The following is a 26,032-nucleotide window of genomic DNA, read 5'->3' as shown; positions in this document are numbered from 1 at the left end:
ACAAATGAGGGAAGAGGAACCCAAAACAGCTCTCGCTTACAGTTACAAAGTGTTAAAGACTTTGAGAACTGCTCACCTACAGAAGACCACAACTGATTAAAATCATCCCACGCCTTTCTTAGGAGTTAAAACTAACGTCCGACTCAAATGTCCAAAGAAATGGCTAATACGTGAATCATTAAAGAAAGCAGATAATTTAAAAACCAGTGTGATTTATGTTAATATTTCATATTAACATTCAAACACAGGAGTATCTCACCATCTAAGCACTTCCTTCAAAGGGACCTACACAGCCTGCACCGAGGAGAGCTGTCCTGAAAGTCTGAACGACCTTCATCCACCTTGAAATCCTTCATCTGGTCTGTGTGTAGAGCAGAAATTCAGCAAAGCCAGAATGCACATAAAAATTAAGCTAAAAGAACACCCCTGTCTATTTTAGAGCTAACCAAACTGAAGCACAGAGAAGCTGCAGATATGTTGGGGGAAGAAAAAAGACCGGGGGGGGGGGAGGGGGGGGCGGGGGCAGGGAGTAAATGTGCTTGTCAGAAACTGAGAATTCATCACAGCTGTCCAGGTGACAATTCATTCTTACAGACCTTCAGAAGCCACCTGGGATACATCTCTATTTTAGGAAAAACCCTCCAAAGAGAGCTCAAATTGAATGTGAGACTGTAGAAAGAACTATGGGGGTCCGTTTGGGGGGGGGGGGGGGGGGGCATGATTCCTCCTGCCATGAGTATGCTATTTTCATTTTTTTTAAATCTTAAAGTGCTTTCGTACTTTTTTCCCCATTTCACCTCGCCGACAGCTCTACAATGAAAGCAGTCTCAATTCTGTTAAAGAACAATCCAGAAACTAAAGCTTAGCAGGAATGGAAGGAAAAAAGAGCAACTTTCTTGAGAAGCCCATAGGAGTCCAGGGCTCGGCAAGGTGTTTTTCCAACAGAGCTCAGCCCCAGGAGGGAGGCATCCTGCTTCCAGACTTCGAGAGGAGACAGGTGGAGAATGGTGATCTGCTCATCCAGGGCCACACGGCCAGTGAGCCATGACGCTGGGATCCACACTCCTGGATTTTGCCCTCTAACCCCTCTGTTTCTGGGAATTAAAAAATTTATTATGCCCATTTAAAAGGGGCGGGGGTGGGAAACAGCTCTCAAACTCCCTATGTTTTCTCAGCATACTGGCCGATTTTAACGTCAGATACAGACATTCTCAATTACAGGTTTTGTTGGGGTTTTTGTTTTTTGGGTTTTTTTTTTAATTTATTAGGTTCTGAGAGACCTCTTTTCAGGGAGAAAATAGCCAACAGCTGTTAGAAAATCCGTGCAATCATGTCAGAGCTACAGGACAGACTTTGATCACAAGCATCTAAATCAAAGTTGAAAGGGGCGCACACAAACGTTTTGGGCCAACATCTGAAATCTACTCTTGGCTACAAGGAGCTAAAAAGGAAGGCTAACAGTATTAAGCTGAAATGATTTATGAAAAATTTTTTTTCATCCATTAAAATAGCTTTTAAATTGAACCTCATGAGGCCAGACCCAGACAGCACCATTTATCATTCTAGTTAAACAAAACACAGAAAGGGCTATGCAAAGCAGAGTGGACATAAATACTATTTCAGAAACTTTGCTGATAAAATGAGCCAAAAGCAACACAGATAAGGAAAGAAACACGGATTTATTTTTCAAAAGCTGAGTGACCTGGTGAGATTGCTATCCCTCATTCTGGTCCAAACTGCAGCTGCTTGAGAGCTAGTTAATGTAGCTCCAGGCATACGCAGCTCTCTTCTTGGTTTTAAATGGCCAATTAAATTTTATTCAGGTCCCACCACCAACTCCTCCCCCACTGTCTCCCTCTCCCCATCTCCTTCTAAGTGCATTTCATGCAAAAAGAGAAAATAAAGTAGCCGGGGACCCCACACCTGCCTTCTAATACCACTAGAATCTGATCACCTAGAGGGAATAATCCACCCCACCACGAGGGACTCAGAATTGCAGGGGAGTGAAAAACAGAACACTTCTAAGAAAAGAAGATTTCCCCTCCTCAAGACCTTCAGTTAAATATATATTCCCTCTCTCTGGGGACAAAAGAAAAAGAAAAGCGACTTTCAGTGGCTTATCCTTTCTATGATGGCTGAAATGGGGGGGAAGTGGAGTGGGGGGGGAAGTGGAGTGGGGGGGGAAGTGGAGTGGGGGGGGAAGTGGAGTGGGGGGGGAAGTGGAGTGGGGGGGGAGTGGAGTGGGGGGGAGTGGAGTGGGGGGGGAGTGGAGTGGGGGGGGAGTGGAGTGGGGGGGGAGTGGAGTGGGGGGGGAGTGGAGTGGGGGGGAGTGGACCGGTGTGGAGTGGAGTGGGGTGGAGTGGAGTGGGGGGGGAGTGGAGTGGGGAGGGGAGAAACACAAAATTCATTAAAAACTTAAAAAGACCAAGAGAAAAGGAGCATGTTTTCCAAAGACACAGTTGTTATGAGTGAGGCGTAAAGTAAAAGTCTACAAAGGAAATGTGGAGATTTTTTTTTTTTTTTTTTTTTTTAAAGTAGGCTCCAAGCCCAGCCCAACCCAGGGCCTGAACTCACACTCTGAGATCAAGACCTGAGCTAAGATCAAGACCCGGTCGCTCAACCAACTGAGCCACTCAGGCGCCCCACTATCATGGAGCCTTAAAGACAAACTCTGTCCTTTTTCTGAGCTCAGGCTTATGAAGAAGACAGCTTTAAAATTCTAGGACCATTTAAGACCTTTCAAAGAACCAAAGCACTTGGAGAACATGAGCTCTCAACTGACGTCAAGCCCAGCTTCAGGGGAAATTAGATCTTAAACGAGTTTCATTTCACAAGGTAAGAAAATGAAATGTTTAACCACTTAAGGATGGACCGTAAGAAACACCTAAGTCGGTCTGAGCTAACACAGGCAATACTGCCCCCAGTAAAAAAACCTCTGGTCTATTAGGACGTGCCAACTGGTTCTTAAAAAATTTAGAGGTCTTCTGTTTTCAACAAATGAAAAATGTGTGGTCTAGAAAATAACAGAGTTCTTTCAGTCTTCTCTCTTCCATTGTCAACTCGATGTAGTTTGGCCCAGTTTCGTTCAGTGAGATTTATGTAAGTAACCACCCCCCCCCCCACACACACACACACACAATACTGACATTTCCTGATCTCCATAAATAGTATATCATGTGTAAACCCCAGCATGCTTCTTCACGCTCCTCACGTGTTTTGTTTTGTTTTTGTTTTTTTAAGTAATTAGGTAACAAACTACTGCATCTGATCAGTTTGGGGGTTCTTTTTTATTTAAGGTGAAAAGTTCCTTTTCTCAAAGAGTTTACCATCTGCCCCAGCAATTAACAAACACTAATCATAAGAAGTTACACAATCCATCAGCAAAGATGTCAATGCAGAGTCCCAGCTCCCAAAAACGGGAGGAAAAAAGCCTTTAATATCATCTAGACCAAACACCTCATTTTGCGGATAAGCAAACTGAGTCTCAGCAGGGACAGAAAGGAGCTAATTAGGGAGAAAGGAAGATTGGAGCCCATGGTTCAAGTCTAATTAGAGGTGCAGATAACAAGCTGTGGTGAAAGAGAGGGCCCCCAGCAAGAGCCCCGAGGGCCCGGGATGGTTGGTGGGATGGAGAGAAGGCGTCAGAAGGGAGGCTGGGAGGTGTTTAGAATGGGGAAAGCACCAGAGCAGCTCAGAGGTGAGAAAGTGGCGACCTTCCCTTTGGGAGCCGTGGGAGAGGTGAGGCTAAGGGCAGGGAAGGGGGACAGTATTGGGGATCATGAAGGCTGGGTTCCAATCCCGGTCTCATCGTAATGCGTACAAAAATGGGGGAAATGACCAGAAGCTCTTCAAGAGGCCACCACCACCCACCACCCCTCAGATTCGGGAGTCAGGACAGAACGTAGGTGTGGGCAGTGGGTAACACGCATCGGGCGTCTGCTGGGTCCACACAGCTCCAGGTGTAGGACCCGATGATAAACACAAACACAGGAGGCCCTGCCCCACGGAGCTCCCCTTCTACATGTTGGAGCCCCAAACAAGCTTCCTTGGTGTCAACAAGGAAGAGCAGGTGTGGCAGGAGATGCTAATACGGAAGGTGAACCACCAAGGACAGCGGTGGAGAACCAGGGGCCATAGCCCCAGCTCGCCCAGCCTCCCCAAACTCTCGAGGCCACTTTATCCTCAGGCACTTGGGAGCTCTACAGGCTTCTGAGGGAAAGTGGTGACAAGACACAAACACGCAGAAGGCCCAATGATGGGACCCTGCGATAGCTGTGGCCGACACCGAATTCCTTCTGCCACAACCAGCTCCAGGCTCTGCTTCCAGAAGGTTCCCACCACCGCCGGCCTCCCCGCACCTGGCCACTCCTGCCAACTCAACCCAGACCAGGGGGCTTCTGGTCTCGTGAGCATCTTCCCCACGTGTTTTTACCAGGGCTGCTCAAAACAGCAAAAATAAAAAAAAAAAAAAAAACAACAAAAAAAAGGCTTCCTTTTATATTCCCTGATCTCAACGCTTCCTAGAGTGACCTTGCTAACGAAAACAAACTGAATAAACACTTGTAGCATGAAGCAGATGGCTTCTCCTCCAAGTGTCTGTAGGAACAGTGTTTGTTTACCAGCAGGGTCAGGAAGACAGGACATAGAAAACCTTCTCAGAGGTCTTAAGCGAAGGAGGGTGGCCCTGGCTGGGGTGGGGCGCAGGGAGAAGGGTTGTTAACCCTTTCAGATCTGCGTGAGGCACTTCATTTTGTCCCCTCTGGCTGGAAGAGAAAGTTGCGTATATCATAAACCACGGGGGAGGCTCATTGGCACAGCATTTTCCACATGAAAGTGATAAAACGCTGTACAAGAATTTACTACAAATACCGCATTTGAACTTTCTACTTTGTGGAGGAAATACCGAAGTGGACCGTCCAAGCTCAAGAGCAAAGGTGGTTGGTGGGGCTACAAGCAAAGTGGAAGAAACTGGTGCTCATCACGAAGGCTTTTCAAAAGGCTCTTACATGACTTTTTTAAAGGCTAGATATCACAATAGAGACAACCATGCAGACGAGGGTTTGGTTATCTGTGCTCAGAAGTACTTAGGGCATTTATTACTGAAAACGAGGACTTGGGGGACACCTGGGTGGCTCAGTCAGTAAAAGTGTCCGACCCTGGATTTCGGCTCAGGGTTCACGGGATTAAGCCCTGCCTCAGGCTCTGCACTCACAGCACGGAGCCTGCTTGGGATTCTCTCCCTCCTCTCTCTGCCCCTCCCCCATTGTCTCTCAAAATAAACTTCAGAACCATAAGATACAATGATGAGTCTGCCTGCATTCTACTCTAAAACAAAAACAAGAAAAGGCCCGGGAAATTCAATCCCCAAGGAAATACACGGTTCGTACAAGAACGTTAGCAAAGGAAACCACAGGGACCTCTGGCCCCATGCCCTGCTCATCTGTGTGGCAAATGTGAGTGAGAAATGAGAATATATTCCTCTCGGGGCGCCCAGTCAAAGGAGGGATCACACATGGGCAAGGGAGATCCTTCCAGGGCCAGACACCCAGCCTTGATGAATTCACAGCAAGAAGCTGTGGAGGCAGGTTTTCCAGCAGTTATGGAAGGCTGCATCTTTTGCAATCCCATGTGGCTGTAATCCCATCCTGAGGACTAAGACTAAGTCACCACCGCCAGCCTGATGCCTTCCAGCTGCGTGAAGGCCCGGCCGTTTCTGTGCTTAAAGAACACAAGGTAGCAATTTAGAATCAGTTCCGTCAATAAAAACGCTGATATCTGCCTTTCTACGGGCAGTTACAGAAAACATCTGGTTGAGAAGGAACATTCTGGCCCAACTAGGAAAATCAAAGTATGAATGGATGGGGCATGTGAAAAAACAATGACATCAATTCTACTTGTAAAATAAACTCACTCTAACATTCGGTCAGCAAACACTTTTAACATGCCAGGCGCTGGGAACGGGACACAAAGGCAAAGGCACCACTCCCGACACTTGTATTAAGTGCTTAGCATGTGCCGAGCTGTTACAAATAGCGTCTGGAACAATTCTGTTGTTATCATAGCATGAGACAGGGTTTATCACTAGCCTGATTTTACAAAGGAGAAAGCAGAGATACAGAGAGGTATCTCGTCCAAGGTGATCAAGAAATCAGTAAAAAAAAGGCTGAAATTTGAACCCAAGAAGCCCAGCTCCACCCTGACGGGTGTATAAGTAAAGAGGACAGAGGGAGGGAAGAAAAAGCTACAGTCTCAGTCTCAGAAGTTAGTGTCTGGGTAAAACTGATGGGGTCTTTAAGGGTGCATAGGAGTTTATCAGGGAAGAAAGGAGAAAAGTTCTTTCCAGACAGAGGGATTATAAATACAAAGCACAGACATCAGCACTTATCAAGTAAAATACTTTTAAAAGATGAAAACAAACTCCACTCCTATTTCTTAGGCAGGGAGATCCCATAGAGCTCCTAGAAAAACAACAGCTAGCAACAGTCTTAAAACATGTTTTGGTTTAGGGCACCTGAAGAAATGCAGTTGAATACAGTACAGTACTCCCTGTAGTTCATGCACACAACAGCAATAGCTGATAGCTTGTCAGTCCAAACCACACACGGGAACACGACTTAATAGAATGTGTTGCCAGAGATTTGGGCTCCCAAGTCCTTAGCACAGTACCAACAGGAAACCCTGAAACTAAATACCTCACCAAACCAGTCTGGCAACAAAGAGAAAAAAAGCTGGAAAGGGGGAGGGAGTACATGTTCCAGAAGGCCAAATTCTAACAGGCTGGCAGGTGCACTCCTCATTTATTTTTACAGTTTCAACAGACGAGCAATGGCTTTGTTCACCAGAATACGGACACGTTCCCAAGACTTTGAAAGACAGGAATTTCCCCAACAAGAAAATAAGAGCTGTGCAATGAATTGGCAGTTCTAAACACGGCTATTCGGGAGGTTTATCTTTCCCTGAGACACTTCATGGTAATTCACATTCTCTGAACAATATTAAGATGAATAGAATTTAGTGAATCATATCACATAAATGATTAAATGATAGGTTACAGATGTTAATGTCATGAAGTTCCAGTCCCTCCAGCCAAAAGGAACAACAGACGGATCGTCTCCACTTTAAAGACAGGTTATATTCCCAAAGTTTTGTTGTTAAGTTGGCTGTTTAGAGCAGTTTTCTTCCCCACCAACAATGCTACACGCGGTGGATGGTACGTAAGACAGAACACAGAAAACCAAATCCAAACTGGGCTACTAGGTAGGTCTAAGGACCCCCGCCCACATAAGGCATAAGGATTCTGGAGGGAGGTGCAGTCCAACTTTTGGAGAGCCGGACATATTCCTCTCACTCGGCCTGCCTTGCGCACGAGAAACCCTCCACCTGCGCGTAACTGCTGCTAGTTCCCTAACCTCCAGCAGGAGTTGTATTTAAGGAGGAGGTTGGGGAGGAGGAGAAGGCAGGGGCTCAAGGAGAAGAAGAAAAAAAAATCACAGAATCATGGGGGTGAGGGCATGAGAGCCAGGGTGCAGGGCTCCCACTGATGCAAGAGGCAAAGGCTGCGAATTCTTCCTTCTCTGAGCGGCCCCCAGACACCCCTCAGACACCCCTGTTTTCCTCCCCTGGATGGTGGGCCTCTGAAATTCCAGGGCTGTAGCCCGGTGGGTCTGGATCAGGGTTTTTCTACACCCCCTACACTTCCCACTCTTGACCACAGTCGTCCACTTCCCTACAGACATGAAAACACGTGTGTGGCTCTGATGGTTTTCTCAGGCTTTTTCTTGCCCGTACACTAGAGAAGGGGCACACACACGTGCACGCACCAAGGAGAGAGAATACGTGTAGAGACGCATCCACAAGACTACAATTCTATCCAGTTCAAACAGATACACAGAGCATGTGTGTATTACATACATATATATATTTGTATAGGAAAGACCGTACGATTCAAGTGAACTGCGCGCTGAGACCGCTACGTAGGCAGCGCATGTGTGAATGTAAAAGCTGGACAGCTCAAAACCAGAACGGGTCAGAGGAATGTGCTGCGGGTGGAGAGGGAGGTGTGGACCCTTGTCCTGCCACCTCACATCACTGAGAACAGGGAGAAGATGAACCTCCTAGTGCTGAAGCCCGCCCACACTCTGGAGTTCATGGAGACACCCCAACTTACTGGAACTTCAAATGCCTCCTGGGTGTCGTCCAGCATCTGGATTTTAATGGACATGAGTTTTCCTGAAGGTGTTGGGGGCGGCTTCTGTCCATGTTCCAAGGTACTGATCCCCGAATTCTCCGGGGCCCCCAGTCGCGATCCTGGACTTGGCCTCTGCTCTATTTCTCCCATGGTGAAAGCAGATTATATAATATCTGCAGAAAGCAGTGAGAAGGAAAAATACATCAGAAGAGGACACTCATTTCAAGCACCTAAGGGGACATCTGTGGTCTCCGACCCTTCCTGGGATCCCTGGAACCACAGCTCGGTGGGCTCTCTGTCCCCTGCACAGCAATCACACGTGGGGAAGCTTCATGCATTCACAAACAATAAGGTCACCTTCAACCAACCAAGGCATGCAAATAGTTGTGCATATTTTAACATATTTTCTAGTTTTACAGTCAGCTCTTATTCATACCATAGATTCAGTTGTTTTCAACATATTATCAGTGTCTGCAGCGAGCAAGGCACCACTTTTTACACATCTGGAGTCTGGACAGGAGATGATAAACAGTGCCTAAGCCATGCCATTAGCAACCATTAATTACCTTTTATGGACACACCAACATACTAAGTAATGTGGGTATTACAAAGATAAACAGATAAAACACATGGTGGTTCTCAAGTTTATAATCTGTCGAAGCTAAACATGCATTCACACAGGGGTCTTTCTCCTGATTTCTCCTCCTAATTCATTTCTTTCCTGCCATCCCCCTCATCGTTCCCCTTTTCCAGAAAAACCATTCTACATATAGTAGTATCAGCGACAACAACGTTATTTCCCTAAAAACAAAACCCAATCCTCTTTACAAATAGCTGGCTCTTCTCCCACCATACCCACCCCACCCCCCCACCCCATGCCACCCTCCCCCTACTGCCTCAGTCTTGCCCCCAGGTCTTCACATGCATGGCTCGCTCTGGATGAGTGCTTTGCACTCCTCCTCCATCCGGAAACTTCTAGTCTAGCTTTCTGGAACTCAGTGCCAGTATCACATCCCCGACACCTGGGCAGGACTCAGGTACCATATCCTCCTCGGTGTCCACGACTCTGTCAAGCGTCAGCATGGTGTTCAGTCTTATGTGCCTCTGCCTGATTACGTCCCCCATAACCTCATGACCACCCTAAAGCCGGAATCAAATCTTAGGTATCTTTGGATCTCAGCACCTACCTAGACACAGTGCGGGGTATAGAAAGTTCAACAATGACTGCTTGTTGACTGGCCCTGTCTGGACGTGAAGGGTCACGGAGCACAATAGGGTGCTCCCATCATGGAGAAGGCAGGAATGGTCCTCAATCTGGTCTCTAATGTCAGGGAATACTTGGAAGGAGACAAGTACAAAGAAGACGACACTGCAGGAAAATGGAACGGCCCCAACAAAGCTATGGGACAGAAATGGGGAGGCAGATACGAAGAAGAGTAGGAATTAATGCTGGAAATGTGCTTGGAAAACAGGGTGGAACAAACTAGGACTTCAGACACCTTGCTGACAAATACGGTCTTTCCCTGCAGTCAGCAGGGAGCCGCTGGAGAAGAAGGACATAAGAAAAGCAGAATTTTAGAAAAATGCATCTGAAGAAGATCTGTTCTACAGGCTGGAAAAAGATGGACGGTGGGGGCTGGGCAGGGGGTTATTCGGTGACAAAGCTACAGCAACAATCTGTGCCCAAGGGGATAACTTAGACAGTGGTGACAGAAGGGAAAACATGAAGCCATAAAACCCACTGTTCTGGAAAAATTACCCCGATGTTGTTAACAGTAAGCTGCCCAGAGGAGGATATAAAAGTAGAACAATGACCAGAAAATGTTCTATCAGGGCAGAAGGGAGAGAAGGTGTGAGTTTCACTGGGGGCACCGTTCAGGGTTACAAAAGGCCAGCCAGGGACGTAAGGGGGAGGTGGAGCTGGGTTTGGACTGAGAGTTCAAGTCCATCTTACTGTGTAAGCAAAAGCCACAATGAAAGCAAATGGCAGAAGGTGGAGGGGAGGAGCCAACAAAGTAAAAACAACCGATGGCCCCATCATGAGGGTGGTCATGGGCTGAATACTGCTCCTCCAAAAATCTTACCCCCAGTATCTCAGAGTGTGACTGTATTTGAAGAAAGGGTCTTAAGAGAGGTGATTAATTTAAAATAAGGCCATTAAGATGAACCATAATCCAGTGTGACTGGTACCCTTATAAAAAGGGGAAAGCTGGACACAGACACCAGGGATGCTCAAGCACAGAGGAGAGGCCATGTGAGGGCACTTGGAGAACGCGGCCATCTGCCAGGCCAGGAGAAAGCCCTCAGGAGACCCCGACCCTGCCGACACCCCGGTCTGGACTCCCAGCCTCCGGAACTGTGAGGAAACACACTTCTGCTGTTTCACCCCCACCCCTAACCTGTGGTAGTTTGTTACAGCCGCCCTAACAAACTATACAAGGGTTCATGCAGAACCCGGAAAGAGGCACAGAAAGAACAACCTGGGGCACCAAGTGACTGCAACAGCTGCAGAAAGGGCACTTGGGGGGGGGGGTCACCTGTGGTGTGAGGTACAGACCTGAGTGCCAGGTCTTACACATTTGAGATCATGCCACCCTTCAGCTCTTTTGTTCAGGAAAAACCATCCAGTTTGTAAATCTTATTTGATAGGCTCTTCTCACCCAACTCCTGCTCATCCTTCTCTCGAAGAGTTGGGCCCCTAGAAGCTTCCAACAATATTCCATATGGAAGCCCCTCCCCCCCTTCCTCACAGCAAAACCTGTGACACTCTCACTGTGACACCAAAGGCTGTCCTGGAGGTCAGCAAATAAGACACTATGGAGTCACCTCAACAACCTGGTCATTGACTCAAACCACCCTGGCCTAAAGAGATGTGTCCTTTGGACAGAGAAAGGGTCTGAAGACCACCTCCAAAATACCACTTACTAAGTATTTTTCCACAAACTCTCTACCAAAGTCTAAGAGTATTCTTTGTTTCTCTACAATCCTTCAAGGTTGGGTGCTGTGGCAAGGCAATACCAGTTAAGGACGGACTTTTCTTTTTTGAATGCCCATGTAGGACTTCACAGATCTGTTCTGGAAGTACCTTTCCAATTTCTGCCCCAAGTAAGCTTTCCTTAAGACCCAAAATCTAATTTGTTTGTTGTGTGATCTGTGCTTTGCTTAATTCTATTAGTCTTGAGACATCTGACTGGACCAAGTTCATCTATAATGCCTAAGCACAGGGCCTTATACCAAATGGAAACAGGTCATCTGCTTGTTCAAGGAATCAGATGTGGGTGTATATATCTAATTAGTTACGAAATGAGTTGTGTTGAAAACAATCTTCACAAACCAGGCAAAATTATTTTCCTATGTTTTCTGGTTGGGGTCTCATGGTTAAAAATAAATACAACCTCCAGAAACAACCGTGACATCAGCCCCATTAGCCTTCCCCATTCCCAGATTCCTCTCTGTACTTTTTCCTACTCTGGTCTTGATCCCTCCTTGCCTCTCGAAGCATCTTCTGCTGCCTGCCTCACTTCCCTGCACTCAGTCCATCAGGATGGACAGGCCCTGTGCTCAATCACTCATGCTGGGCCTGGCCCCCTAGCCCCCTACTGCAGAGTCAGAGAGATGTGGCTCAGATGCCCAGGCATGGAGGTGAGGACAGGGAAGAAGGGGCCCATTCTCCCATGTCACCCACCTCAAAGGTGCTGGGGTCCCTCCTTGCAAAAGCACTTCCTCTCTGTCCAGCCTGAGCAAAGGGCAAGGCCCCTCATCCCCTAAAACTAAATCCTCTCTCCCCCTCGGGCTCAAGATCCCCAGATGAATATGTATGGTCATTTTTAGCATCTTGGCATTTAAAAAATTAAATTCAGTTAGTTATTAACATATATTTAGTACCTTAAATTCCCTTTTCCTCAGTCTTCACAATGACCTCACGCCTGTATTATTTCCACTTCTGGTTATTGACATTTCAACAACGTAGTCATGCTTTCTGTTTTCCTAGCTGCATGAAGACTATTGCTGTACATGGAAAGTCCTGCTGAATTCAAATATAAATCCAGCCAAGTGGTCTGAATGGAGCATCCGAGGAATGTCACGGGAATATCCGAGGAACGCTGGCAACTCATAAATGGGTGAGCACGCTGATGCTAGCTATCAGAATCGGGGAGTCCGGTAACACGACACAGCCTTCTAGGTGAACACGTCTGGCAAACGTAAAAGCCTTTTGTTTATACAGATCAATCTGCGCTCTATTTGGGCTTTACCTCCATAACTACCCCCCTGGCTTCTGCATTCCTTAAGGAATGGCCAAAGGAAAGGAAATTAACGTCTCTGTCCTTGTGATACATGATTAACTTAGCATGATCGTTCCAGACCTACAAGCAAAAAGCTGCTTGAGAAACGACTTTATTCATTAGCTCTATTTGAAAAGCTAGTTAAAAGGAAACAAGAACGACAACAAACACAGCAGTAAAATTGTTAACTGGCAGAGAAAAGATGAAAAAACTAGAGTTGCCCCGGCTTCAAGACTTCCTCTTGGAATGCGCCCGAAAGCAAGCAGCAGGACACATGCAAATGCCAACTCCATCCAGGAGGGACTGAAGGACATTTGCAACTCCAAACCACAAACGGGGGTCAAGAGCTGCCAAACTGCCCTCAAGGTCAGACAGAGGGGAAGGAAAATGCTTGCAGAGGCTGCCCACGCCTGCAGAGCTGTGTACCCTGGACAAGTATGGCATCCTGGGCAACGACAAAGCTAGCGAGAACTTTCTGGGCACAAGGGGGAGAGATGTGCAGGTTAGCATGGACAGCCACCCTGGACACTGTGGTGGGAGATCTCCTAAAGGTGGAGTGGACAGAAAACAGCAGAGGAAATGCACATTAGCAGAACATCACCAAGGGCACTAGGAACACGACCAGCCCAGCAAGCAGAGAAAAACAGAGGATGAAAAGATTATATATACATACACACACATACACCCTCAGGCCCCAAGAGTTCCTACTAGCATGGGACACAGCCCTGTCTCCTGGCTCTCAGGAAGCTCCTACAAATAGCTAGTTCATAAAGAACTCACCAAACAACAAAGGACCTTTACGAAGATGCTACAAGAAAGGGGAAAAAAAGTGAAAAAGACGGGCGTCTGGGTGGCTCGGCTGGACATCCAACTTCAGTTCAGGTCATGATCTCAAGGTTCGGGAGTTCAAGCCCCACATCAGGTTCTGCCCTTAGTGGTGCAGAGCCTGCTTGGGATTCTCTCTCCCTCTCTCTCTGCCCCTCCCCAACTCACACATGCACACTCTCTCTCTCTCTCTCTCTCTCTCTCTGAAAATAAATAAACTTTAAAAATGAAAGGACAAAGAATTCCAACTTTTCCCAAACATGTTGTCCTCACTTAACAAAACAAAGAAATAACAGATTCCATAAACAAAAGCACAACAGGATTTATAAGAGTTCAGGGGAGCTATGGGAAAAATAAGGAAGTATAGCATGAGGGCAGACCTCAGGGGGATACCAGGATGAATAAAAACATCACTGCTATAAAACAGATGTCTAGGTTGCCCCCAAATTCGTATGTTGAAACCAAACCCTGATGTGATGGTATAGGGGCCGGGGGTGTGTGTGTGTGTGTGGGGGGGGGGGTTGGCAGGTGAGTATATGGTGAGGCTGGAGCCCTCGTGAGTGGATTCATACCCTTATGAAACGGGCTTCAGAGCCACAGTCCATCCCCTCTGCCATGCAAGGACCCAGTGGGAAGTCAGCAGTCTATGAAGCAGGTGCCTTCTGGGGCACCTGGGTGGCTCAGTTGGTCATGATATCCCAGTTTGTGAGTTCGAGCCCATGTCGGGCTCTGTGCTGACAGCTCAGCGCCTGGAGCCTGCTTTGGATTCTGTGTCTCCCTCTCTCTCTCCCCTCCCCCACTCACACGAGAGCACGTGCACGCTCTCCTAAAATATTTAGAAGAAAATCTGAAGCAGGTGTCTTCGTGTTGGCTTTCCCAGCCTCCAGAACTGTCAGAAATAAAGTCCTGCAGTTTATAAGCCACCCAGTCTACGGTACGGTCATAGCAGCACAAACAGACTAGAAGAATCACCTAAATGGAAGTGGCCAAAAGGAAACACACACAAGTGAAAATATGAGGGTCTTGAGGGTAAAGACTGAGAAAAGGGAGCAAAAGATTTAAAATGGAGTGAAAAGTGATAGCTGTGGAAGACAGAGGACATCCAGCTCACCCACAATCAACATCCCTGAAGAAAAAAAAGAAAAATCAAATAATGGAACAAGAAAACAAACAAAAGAGAAAGGTCTAATTCAGGAAAACATTCCAGAAATAAAAGGGGACTCTCCATAGTAAATGAACGTCTATTCCAGAGACAACAGGATGATCAACACCAAGACATCTCCTGTATCATCGCTGATCTTCACAAATTAAGAAGGAATCACTCGGGGGCACCTGGGTGGCTCAGCCAGTTCGGCATCTGACTCTTGACTTTGGCTCAGGTTCTGATCTCTTCATGAGACAAAGCCCCGCATCAGGCACTGTGCTGACAGTGTGGAGCCTGCTTGGGATTCTGTCTCCTTCTCTCCCCTCCTCCCTCACTAGGGTTCTCTCTCTCAAAATAAATAAGTAAACTTACAAAAAAAAATTTTTTTTTAAGGAATCATTTGGGCACATATGCACAAAGTTCAAACAAAACACAAAGGGTCAAAGTTCAGGCTTGCAAACAGCAACATTTAATGCTTACATTGTCAAAACGATCCTGAAATAAATAAAAGGAATCAAAACCTTAAAGCCAAATTTTCATCCAATAGAAGAGCCAAACACTATTTTTTTTAAGGCTTATTTTACTTATTTTGAGACAGAGACAGCAAGCATGGGAGAGGGGCAGAGAGAGAAGGAAGAAAGAATCCCAAGCAGGGTCCACACAGCACAGAGCCCAACTCGGAGTCGCATTCCATGAACCGTGAGATCAGGACCTGAGCTGAAATCAAGAGTCGGACGCCCAAACAACTGGGCCACCCAGGCGTCCCGAACCAAACTAAATTCTAAGTAGTCAAGAACTCAAAATATTATTGCCCAAGCCCTTCCAGAAGAAACTACTGGAAGGCTAGGCATCAGCAAAACAAGGGGCGAACGTGGTGAAACACTGGAAAGGATTACTGGTAAACTTTAAATCCAGGTATACCCTTAACAGGAAGACTACAATAGTCGCAGAATATGGTTAACTCCTGACAACGCAGAAATACGAAGAAACTGGCAGAAGAAAGGGCCGCGATGTTTGAGAGGCATGGGAAATTAACTGTTAGCACAGGCTTTAAAACAGATAAAAGAAAATTTAAATCTCCAAAGGTATGCAAATGGTTAATAAGCACACAGAAGGATGTCCAACACCGTTAGTCATTAGGAAATGCAAAGGACATGGACTAGGAGACAGTGAATTTGGATATTTCACATCCACTGTGACGGACGGTAACAAATGTTACAGAGCGTGGATAAGCTGGAATTCTCCTACATTGCTGGTGGGAATATAAAAAGGTGCAGACACTTTGGAGAATATTTTGGTAATTTCTTTAAAATTTAATCAAAAATTTTGCATGCAAGGCAGCAACTGGGCTCCCCTAGGGAAGCCTAGGCGTCCTCCCCAAGGGGCAGGAAAACGGAAGTCCACATACAGACTTGTATATATGCTAATGTTCGTAGCTGAATGAACCAGCAGGTGGAAAAGAAACAAGTGCTCCGGAGCTGGTGAATGGATAAGCAACGTGGTGTATCCAAACAGGGGACTGTTATTCACCAACAATACAGGACATGCTAAAATATGCTACAACGTGGATGAACCTCAAAAAACATTTTAAGTGAAAGAAGCCAGATGCAAAAGATTACATAACAAATGACCCTTTTTGTAGGAAACATCCAGAAGAGACAAATCTAGAGAGTGGTTTCCTGGAGCTCTGGAGAGGGGCTGGGCTGGCAGCAAAGGACCTGAGCGATGGAGATTTTGGGGGGGAGGGGGGAGGAGGTGCTGGAAATGTTCTGAAATTAAATTGTGGTGACAGTCACACAACTCTGTAAATGTACGAAAAACCTGTGAGTTGCACACTGAAAACACATCAGTTATGTTGTGTAAATTATACCTCAATAAACAGCATAAAAAATGTGCACAACTTGTAATGAGCAATGGGTGATTTATGGAATTGTTGAATCACTATATATTACACCAGAAACTAATGTAATGCCGTATGTTAACTGGAATTTAAAACTTTTTAAAGAGGTGTGTGCATCCACACGAATATCCTTGGGAACACACAGAACCTCTCTGGAAGGACAGAGTAGTGACTGGTAGGAGAGCAGGCTCCTGGTTAAGGACAGGACTGAAAGGGATATTACCCATTCAGAAATACACAATTTTAGAGGCTCCTGGATGGCTCAGTCAGTTAAGCGTCCAACTCTCGGTTTCAGTTCAGGTCGTGGTCATGGTTCGTGGGTTTGGGCCCCACGTCGGGCTTTGCACTGACGGTGTGGAGCCTGCTTGGGATTCTCTCCCCCCAACCCTCCCCCACTCACACTCGTGCCCTCTCTCCCTCTCTCAAAAATAAAAAAATAAAAAAAAGCAATAGAAAATTTTAAAAATTCCATCTACTAGGAGGACATCATCCTCACTCTCCTGGCCCTATTTAGAGCATGAAACCCAACGAGAAGACATCACTGGCAAGAAGGGTCACAATTCTCAAATCAAAACAGGATGACCAAGAGGAATTTTTTTCAAGAGTTTCTCCTTCCAGTTTTACATAGAAGCCACTTAAAAATGCTGGGTTAGGGGGTGCCTGGGTGGCTCAGTCAGTTAGGCATCCAACTTCAGCTCGGGTCACGATCTCACAGCTCATGAGTTTGAGCCCCGCGTCGGGCTCTGTGCTGACAGCTCAGAGCCTGGGACCCTGCTTTGGATTCTGTGTCTCCCTCTCTCTCCACTCCTCCCCCACTCATGCTCTGTCTCTCGCTCTCAAAAATAAATAAACATAAAAAAAAATTTTTTTTTTAATGCTGGGTTAGGGCAAACTCACAGAAAACTGTTACTGAAAGGGAGGAGCCCAAGATGTGGATCCTAGAGCCCCCAAAGTACTTCTGCACACCTGCCACTGTGTGGGGACCAAAAGCAGCTGCAGACACTCGGGAGCACAGAGGGCACAGGGTGCATAACCCGGGCTCCGCTGGGTAACAAAGCCACCTTGTGCTCAGTCCCCGGGGAGCCACCAGCCAGGAGGGAGGGAGGAGCCACCCCAGAAAGGCTGGCAGCCAGGAGCAACTCAGGAACACAGTCAGCCAAGTTTGGCTTTTCACAGGGGCTTAGATAAGGGGTTTTGAGAAAAGTTCAAAAAACAGCTATCTATTCCAATAGATTTGCTCACTTCAAAAAAAAAACGTGTAAGCAAAAGAAACAACTGTGGATCAGCTGTTTTACATCAACCAGAGACTTCAAACAGGAGAGAGACTGCTTGGCCTTGTTTGATCATCTGGGAGGAGAGCAGGACATTAACCGGCTCCAAGCTGGGGGCCCCCCACCCCGATCCACCAGCGCGGTCAGGAAAACAGAACAAAGCCACGTTAACTACATAAATGTGATTTCTTCGCCATTTTTCCTCTCCATCCTAGTAAAAAGTAATAAATTAAACAGGCTATCTTAAATACCCTTAAGTCTCCAGAAGGTACTTCAAGGAAAACGCGGAGCAGTTTTCTCATTTCATAGACGTTATTTCAAAAGTCTGGTTTTAACCTATCCCTTTTTACTCCAAAACCTGAGCCTGATCAATGCCACGTTAAATGTGACCATTCCTAGCCGGGCGTTTCACGATCCTCCCTCATTTCTCTAGGTGTGAATAAACATTTCCAATCCAGCTGGCCCCTGCGGGTCCGCCCGGCTATGTCCTCCTGACACTGAGCTGTTGCTGCTTGGTTACTTCCTTCTCAAATACCGCCCTCTTGACCTGGCTCCAATGTCACCTCCTCCAGAAATTCTTCCCTGATATATTCTTTCAGGGGGAAAAAAGGAGCCTCACTTTCTTCTCTCCGGGGTTTTGCTTGTATTTCACTTGCTTTCCAGGCCTTTCTCCCCTTTGCCTGCGTTGCCAACTAGGTTACAAGTACAGAGGGGCTGCGTTACCTGGAAGCGAGACAGGCTCCTCCCGTCTCAGTGCAAGAGACCTCTCTGCCTCAGGGACTGTGAGAACTTCAGCCGGCGCATGCGCACATGTCCCTTCTAGATGACTACCCGGACAACGCAAAGCCTACCATTTACTGCAGAGGGGCTTTTAAACCCGGTTGCAAATCAGCAGCAGCAGCAGCATCACCTGGGAGCTTGTAAGAAATGCAAATTCTGGGCCGCGTGGGTGGCTCATTCGGTTAAGTGTCCATCTTCCTTCCGCTCAGGTCATGATTTCACGGTCCGTGGGTTCAAGCACCGTGGAGGGCTCAGTGCTGACGGCTCAGAGCCAGATTCTGTGTCTGCCTCTCTCCCGCTCATGCTGTCTCTCTAACTCTCTCAAAAATAAACATTAAAAAAAATTTTTTTTTAAGAAATGCAAATCTATCCCAGCACTGGTCCACTGAATCCTAAAGGCTTGGGTGCCTTCCAGGGGATTCTCATGCGGGCTCTGGTCTGAGAACCACCGCTCCACCTCCCAAGGTCCCAATCAGGATCAGCTAAAATAAGTAAATTCACCTAACAAACTGGCAGTAACTTCACCAAGAAAACACCTGTCGACCACGTGTCACATGCGCACCTGCCGTAATGAGCGCCTGATTTTTTCAGTAGCTCTTGACACTTGGCATTTCTTTTCCAATCACATTTTCACGTATTTAAGACACTGCAATACTTCGTTTGCATTTTCACTGATTTGGTAGCACAGGTTTCCAGCATTAATTAGATAGGCAAAGACAAAAGCCTGTAGAAAGGAAGTGGAAGTAAAAGGTGCTGGGAACAGAAGTCTCTTTTTACCCTGGGGTGGGGGGAGGGGTGCGGAAAATCAAGAAGGGGGCGGATCTCTAATTAGTCCCGTGTCAATGACGTCAATTTCTTGATGACTTTGAGGGTACAAAATTAAACGTGAGCTCCCCTCCATGCTACCTCTCACGCAAAGGCCGGGGTAAATAAAATGTCAGGAGAAAGGCGGTCTTCTTGAAGAGAAAAAAAAAAAACAGGTTGCAGCCTCTTTCAATCCTCACATGTGACGCAGCTGCAGATGTCAACAGAGACTGTACTTTGTGGGCTGCTGTCAAGCTCGCTCTACTTAAAACACATCATTCTCGTCCACTTACTACAGAAGGTCCTCTTTCTTTGTCTCCAGCTGACACTGGTCAGCCTCTCCAAATATTTGTAGAAAACACCTGACCCTTGCCTAGCCCAGAGTGAGGGTGCAGTGTATTATTACAGGATCTGCTTACTCAACGTCTCTGAAAATCACATTACTCTTCAGACTATCATTCCCGTGTCACGATCGTTGGGATCCTCACCGTTGAAGGCATTTATAAGGATCTAGTATGTTCTAGCAACTACACTCAGCACGACAGGGGACCCGAAGCCACGATACGGCACCGTACGGTTGGTCTTCATGGGATGTATTACCCATCAGGCAATAGAAAACAGGTACTCAGCGGTGAGGGTTGAAGGCAACGTGTTTGCTTCTGACCATAGGTATTGTGTCAACTTTAAAAGCTACAGAAAGGTGTGGATAAGGCACGCATTCTAGGCGGAGTTCATTCTGGCATTCAATAAAAGTGCTTGCCATGTGCCGGGGGCCCTGCCAAAAGTGGGTACTAACGGAGGCAAGATGATAGTGAAAAGAAAAGGAGATGAGCAGGTGTGAGGCAGATCCCAGTCGGCCTGAAGTAGGTCAAGGTGTAAGAGGTTCATCTGTGGATCAGAATGAGGCACTAGGGTTTTTAAGACAGGGTGAGACCCGGGGCAGTTTTAAGAAAATACTCGACAGTGAGATGGGGGCTAGATTAGGAGACCAGTCAGGAAATATCTGTAATGCCCTGTGCAAGAAAGGTCGTGACAGCGAGACTAGAGGGTAAGGAGGCGTATCTCAGGAATACTTTGGCATTAGGAATCTGTACAAATGGATGACAAATTAGAGGCAGGGAAGAAGATGGTAACAGGGGAAATCGAGAACTCAGCTGCAAGTGGAGACGGAACAAGGGAAGGCCAAGAGGCCCAGCTGTGGCTGCCTGAGGGTGACTGCCGAGCATGGAGAAGGTAGCATGGCCAGCAATATTCTGAAGGGGACTGCTTCCATTTTCCTCAATGCTCACCATTCCTCAGCCCCCACTACCTCCTCTCAAAGGCTTCCTCCAAAGTTCCACTCTGGTAAGCTGAGTAGAGGGGCCTGAGGTTCAGGAAAAGGAAGAAGTCACCTGCACACGAGTCAGAGGTGACCCCGTGACAGCGGGTGGTAGGTATCAGAGAGGATGAGAAACGCACAAGAAGAAATAACCAAGATGGTAGCCCGGAGTGAAGGCCACAGTCAAGGGTGGGAAGAGGAGAGGACTTGGCGAAGGAATCCCAAGTTCTCGGAGTTGGAAGGGCTTCTGATGAACATTTAGGACAACCTTCTTCCTGATGGGTGAATCCCATATTTTTAAAAGAGCTGAGTCTGAAAATCCATTCTAAAATCACAGCAGAAAGCCAAGGAGGCAAGCGCATCAAGAACCAGAGGCTAAACCACAATGCTGGGTGTTGTCAGGGCAACACGGAAAATAAGGATTAAGAAAAGTTCATTCAGGGGCGCCTGGCTGGCTGAGTCGGTACAGCATGCGACTTTCGATCTCAGGGTGGTGATTCGAGCCCCGTGTTTGGGTGCAGAGATCGCTTTTAAAAAATTTATTTTAAAGAAGCTCATTCGTTAGATCTGGTATGATCAGGTAGTCCCTGGTATGAAGAGAAAAAAATATCAATTGAGAAATGAAGGAAGAAGCCAGACTGATTATTAGTAATTGAGATAGCAAATGTATTAATCCGTTTTTTTTACTAGACTTTTTTTAGAGCTTTATGTTTCCAAGAAAATATAGAGGGCTCCTAAATACCCTCTCTCCTCACACAGTTTCCGATTATTAACATCTGCATTACCGTGAAAAATATTTGTATTTGTATTTTCTGTCCACTGACAGACCAATACCGACACATTATTATTAACTCAAGTCCAGTTCAAGTGTACCTTTTGTGATGGGGGTCAAGGGCAAAATGTCATGCATCCACGATTATAGTATCACACAGAATCATTTCTCTGCCACCCAAGTCTCCTGTTCTCCATCTATTCATCCCTTCTCCCCTTCTGCATTGTATTCCCTGACAACCACTGGTCTTTTTACTGTCCACCCTTTAGCCTTTTCCAGAAAGTCATATGGCTGGAATCATAGAATGCGTAACCTTCCTGTCTGGCTTCTTTCACTATACAATACGCGTTTGAGGTTCCTCCATGTTTTTTCACGGCTTGACGGCTCGTATCTTTTCACCACTGAATAATATTCCATTGTCTGCAGGCATCACGGCTTCTTTTAAAAAAAAATTGTTTTAATGTTTATTTATTTTTGAGAGATAGAGAGAGCACAAGTGGGGAAGGAGCAGACAGAGAAGGAGACACAGAATCCAAAGCAGGCTCCAGGCTCTGAGCCGTCAGCATGGAGCCCAACACGGGGCTCAAACCCACAAACCGCAAGATCATGACCTGAGCCGAAGTCAGATGCTTAAGGCACCACAGCTTCTTTGTCCATTCACTCAGTGAAGCACATCGTGGTCGCTTCCAGTTTTAAGGCTACTCTGAAATGCTTTTCAGTTACAGAAGTGGGAGGGGGTAGATGTTACTTCCAAAGGGGGCTGGCTCAGCTTGGGGTGAGAAATAACAGCAAGTCCCACTGTTTAGCGAGCAGATGTTGCCTGCCAATTTCTGGCGCAGTCAAGCCCACACCTTGGCAGGTAATGCAGAGGGTCCTATGAGATCACTCTCCTTCACTTCATGAGAAAATGACTGGACTGAATAAATTAGAAGAAAAAGTGTTTCTGGAAAGAAAGGAAGGAAGGAAGAAAGGAAGGAAGGAAGGAAGGAAGGAAGGAAGGAAGGAAGGAAGGAAGGAAGGAAGGAAAAGAAAAGAAAGAAAAAGAGGGAGGGAGGAAGAAAGAAAGGAAGAGAGACAAAGAGAGAAAGGAAGAGAGAGAGAAAAGGGAAAGGGAAAGGGAAAAGGAAAAGGAAAAGAAAGGAGGGGTACCTGGGTGGCTCAGTTGGTTAGGCCCAGGACATGATCTCATGGTTTCGTGGGTTTGAGCCCCACGTCAGGCTCTGTGCTGACAGCCCAGAGCCTGGAGCCTGCTTCAGATTCTGTGTTTCCCTCTCTCTCTGCCTCTCCCTCACTCACGCTCTGCCTCTCTCTTTCTCTCTCTCTCTCTCTTTCAAAAATAAATAAACATTAGAAAAAAAAATTTTTTAAAGAAAAGAGCACCAAGTATTTTCTTTAATAGACTACAAGGCATTAAGTTTGTGTTCAAATTTGGTCAAGATAGTCCCAATAGCTTCATTGTTAAATAAAGAAATTTTTAGTAAAAAAATTAATTCACAATCTATTGTTCTCTCCTGAAGTTTCTCTGGAAATGATGCTTAAGAAAACAAAAATGCCAAAATTTAAATGCAGCCTGCATCTTGTGGAAAATTCTACTGACATCTATTCTATAGTGAGTAACAGCATGTTTCATACAACTTTAAGAAAAAAAAGAAACCATTTCCTAAAGCTTCCAAATCCCATGAATCAGAAATGACAGAGCTTCCCTTCAGGGTGGGAAAAGGAAAGCAATTTCTATTAAAGCCATTAAAGACTAGACTGTTAAATTGTCTCACAGTTCAATATTATTCAAGAAATAAACGAGGCAGTATTATCACGGACCAAATGATATAATAAAATTCAACAGAATTGCAAAGGGTATATCACATCTTGGAACACTTCCCCCAGAATTAATCATTAATTAAAATAGTAAAATGTCAAGGGAAAAAAAATGTATGTAATAAAAAAGTGAAACCCCTTGTGAAAAATGAAAAATTTAAATGTCAGCCTGGTTAATAAATAAGGTATTTAACTATACAATACTGTCCATAAAAAAAAATAATAATTGGAGCACCTGGGTGGCTCAGTCAGTTGAGCATCCGACTTCGGCTCAGGTCATGATGTCATGGTTCGTGGCTTCGAGCCCCGCATCAGGCTCTGTGGTAACAGCTCAGAGCCTGGAGCCTGCTTCGGATTCTGTCTCCCTCTCTTTCTGCCCCTCCCCTGCTCACAGTCTGTCTCTCTCTCTCAAAAATAAACAAACATTAAAAAAAACTAATAATAAATAATAATAATAGTTAGGAGTAATAGTTTTTGCCTTGCATTATTGAGAGGGAAGAAAAATGATTTAGATACCATCAGATTGTTCACCGGATTCTAAATCCTAATTTTTGACATTTTTGAGCACATTGTAAAATGAACTTGATCCTTCCTAGATTTTAGGCTTCTGATTCAGACTGTGGAAAAAATATACAGGTATTATTTCAACTTAGCCAACACTTATATGGCACTTTCTAGAACACAGCAGGCATTATTCTAAGAGTTTTATAAATACTAACTTATTGAAGCTTCACCCACCATGAGGCAGACACTATTACTGACCCCTTTTACAGATGAGGAAACTGAGGCAATGAGATTAAGTCAACTTTCCCATGGTCACCCAGCTAGTAAAGTGGCAGATATGGGACCAGATGGCAGAGAGGCTGGTCTTCACCGCCACATCACAGGCTCTCCTGGACAAGATCATCTCTAAAATTGTCACCCTCTCTAATACTCAATGACCTGAGGGCTCAGTATTTTAGATGCAATCAGTTTTCCCTGAACCCCTCACCTTTTTTAGCCCAAAGATGCCAAGCAAGATACCAAGCTAATTACCTATGTGGGCTAGTAAGGATCCCAAAGGGACAAATCCATCAAATAATCAAAACGCTCACTGAATTATTTATTACTAGAGTATAAAAAGTATGGTGTACTGCCTTTATGGTTCTATGTTACGAATTTTTTAAATGTCTTAACACCCTTCTCACTTCTCTGAGCGAGGATTTTTCACAAATGTGTATTCATGCAGTAGATAGAACATGCAATAAACATCACCCGTGAATTAGCTCAGTTCTTAAAACTGAAGATACTCGGAGCACAGGCAAAGACACTGCCCTGAAAAGTGCTGGGAAACCGCCGAGCTTCGAGGGACATTGAGACACTCGAGGCAGACACTTCCAGGCAAAGTCAAAGACAGATAACCGGCCCTCTCTCTCCCAGGGCGAACACTCGGTTCCCACGGATTACACTGCTGGGTTAAAACAGACAGAATTCTATCGCGGCCACCTGTTGCAAAAGAGAAAAAGCAGACGGTGGAGTGGGGCTGTGGAATCAGCTCCAGGTACTCTCTGGGCTCAAAGGACCAGGCACGGTGTGAAATGAGACATCGGAGCACAGTACTGCCTTTTTTTTTTTTTCTTAAGGGAGATACCTACTGCCTCGCCTTTTCCTTTTTTAATTTATTTTTGAGAGAGAGAGAGAAAATCCCAAGCAGGCTCCGCACTGTCAGCGCAGAGCCCAAAGCGGGGCTCGATCTCATGAGCCCTGAGATGACGACCTGGGCTGAAATCAAGAGTCAGACACTCAACCAACTGAGCCACCCATGTGCCCGCGGAGCACAGTAGTTCTGTTTCTGTTGAGAAATACACATTTTTTCATTCTTGTCTCTCAGTGCTTTCACATAATAAAACGTACCATTTATTAATAAGCACTTACTGGCACTATTTCTTCATCACTATGGAACCCCCATGTGGGACAGCTACCTGCAGGAGAGTCTGTGAAAGACCAGGGCTCCGAAGAGGAAAACGAGGCCCAGCAAGCTTGTGGCTGAATGGCAGGGCTGGTCTGTGTGACCCTTCATGGGCTGGGTCTCCCCGATCCTCCCCGCAGCCTTAAAGGAGGTTACTGTTGGCCCTGTTTCCCAGATGGGGCACCTGAGACTCACTTAGTAGCAGCCAAAATCCAGGAGGTACCAACCAACAGTCTATAATCCACTGGAACAAGCCATTAAGGAAACACAAACCCGCCTGGGACAATATATAAAAGCAGAAATAACAATATCGGGACAGCAAGAAATGGTAAATAAAGAACACACGTTCTGCTCTATTATACTCTAGTTTTTCATCTAACAGTGATTTTGCTGAAGTACAAAATTCACCTATAACAGAAGTTCCATGTGCATGTTATATATTCTCAGATTTAAAGATCATAAAATCAGAAATGAAGAACAAAGTGAATCTCCACCAGGCATCTGTAAACTTGGATACCCTGTGTCACAGCAAGGCAACAGTTAGAAGGGCATTTTTCTTAAAGTCACTAAGAATAGTTTCAACATTGAAAACAAGCAACGGCCACCTGGGTGGCTCAATCGGTTAAGCATCCAACTCTTGATTTTGGCTTAGGTCAGGATCTCACAGTTCATGGGTTCAATACTTGAATCAGGCTCTGCACCTGAGTGACCAGCCTGCTTGGGATTCTCTCTTGCCCTCTCTCTCTCTCTGCCTGTGCCCACCCCCTCAAAATAAATAAATAAACATTTAAAACAACAACAAAAAAAGGAAAATGGATTGTTCTCTACACCAATATAAGCAGGAAGAATGAACAGTCTTTATCTAAAGAATTCTGAAACTGACAAGAACATAAAACCAAATAAACTGAGAGTAAGTAAAACTTAAGCAACAAAAAAAGTATATCATCTGTTACAGAAAACATGAAAAAAACAAAAAAAAAGAAA

At 45.8% G+C, this 26,032-nt stretch overlaps 1 protein-coding gene across 1 annotated transcript in view; it reads right to left on the bottom strand.

The window, feature by feature from the left end:
- Positions 1–26,032, bottom strand: part of FARP1 (FERM, ARH/RhoGEF and pleckstrin domain protein 1) — a 295,681-nt gene that overhangs the window by 223,012 nt on the left and 46,637 nt on the right. Inside the window, 1 exon segment of the mRNA XM_030313031.1 lies at positions 8,168–8,361. Within this exon segment, the coding sequence (XP_030168891.1) occupies positions 8,168–8,338 (171 nt within the window). The 5' untranslated portion in view covers positions 8,339–8,361.

This window comes from Lynx canadensis, chromosome A1 (assembly GCF_007474595.2).
Source record: "Lynx canadensis isolate LIC74 chromosome A1, mLynCan4.pri.v2, whole genome shotgun sequence".
Taxonomy (NCBI): Eukaryota; Metazoa; Chordata; class Mammalia; order Carnivora; family Felidae; genus Lynx; species Lynx canadensis.
The sequence above is the reverse complement of the archived record's forward strand: the minus strand, read 5'-3'. Positions and strand labels throughout refer to the sequence as shown.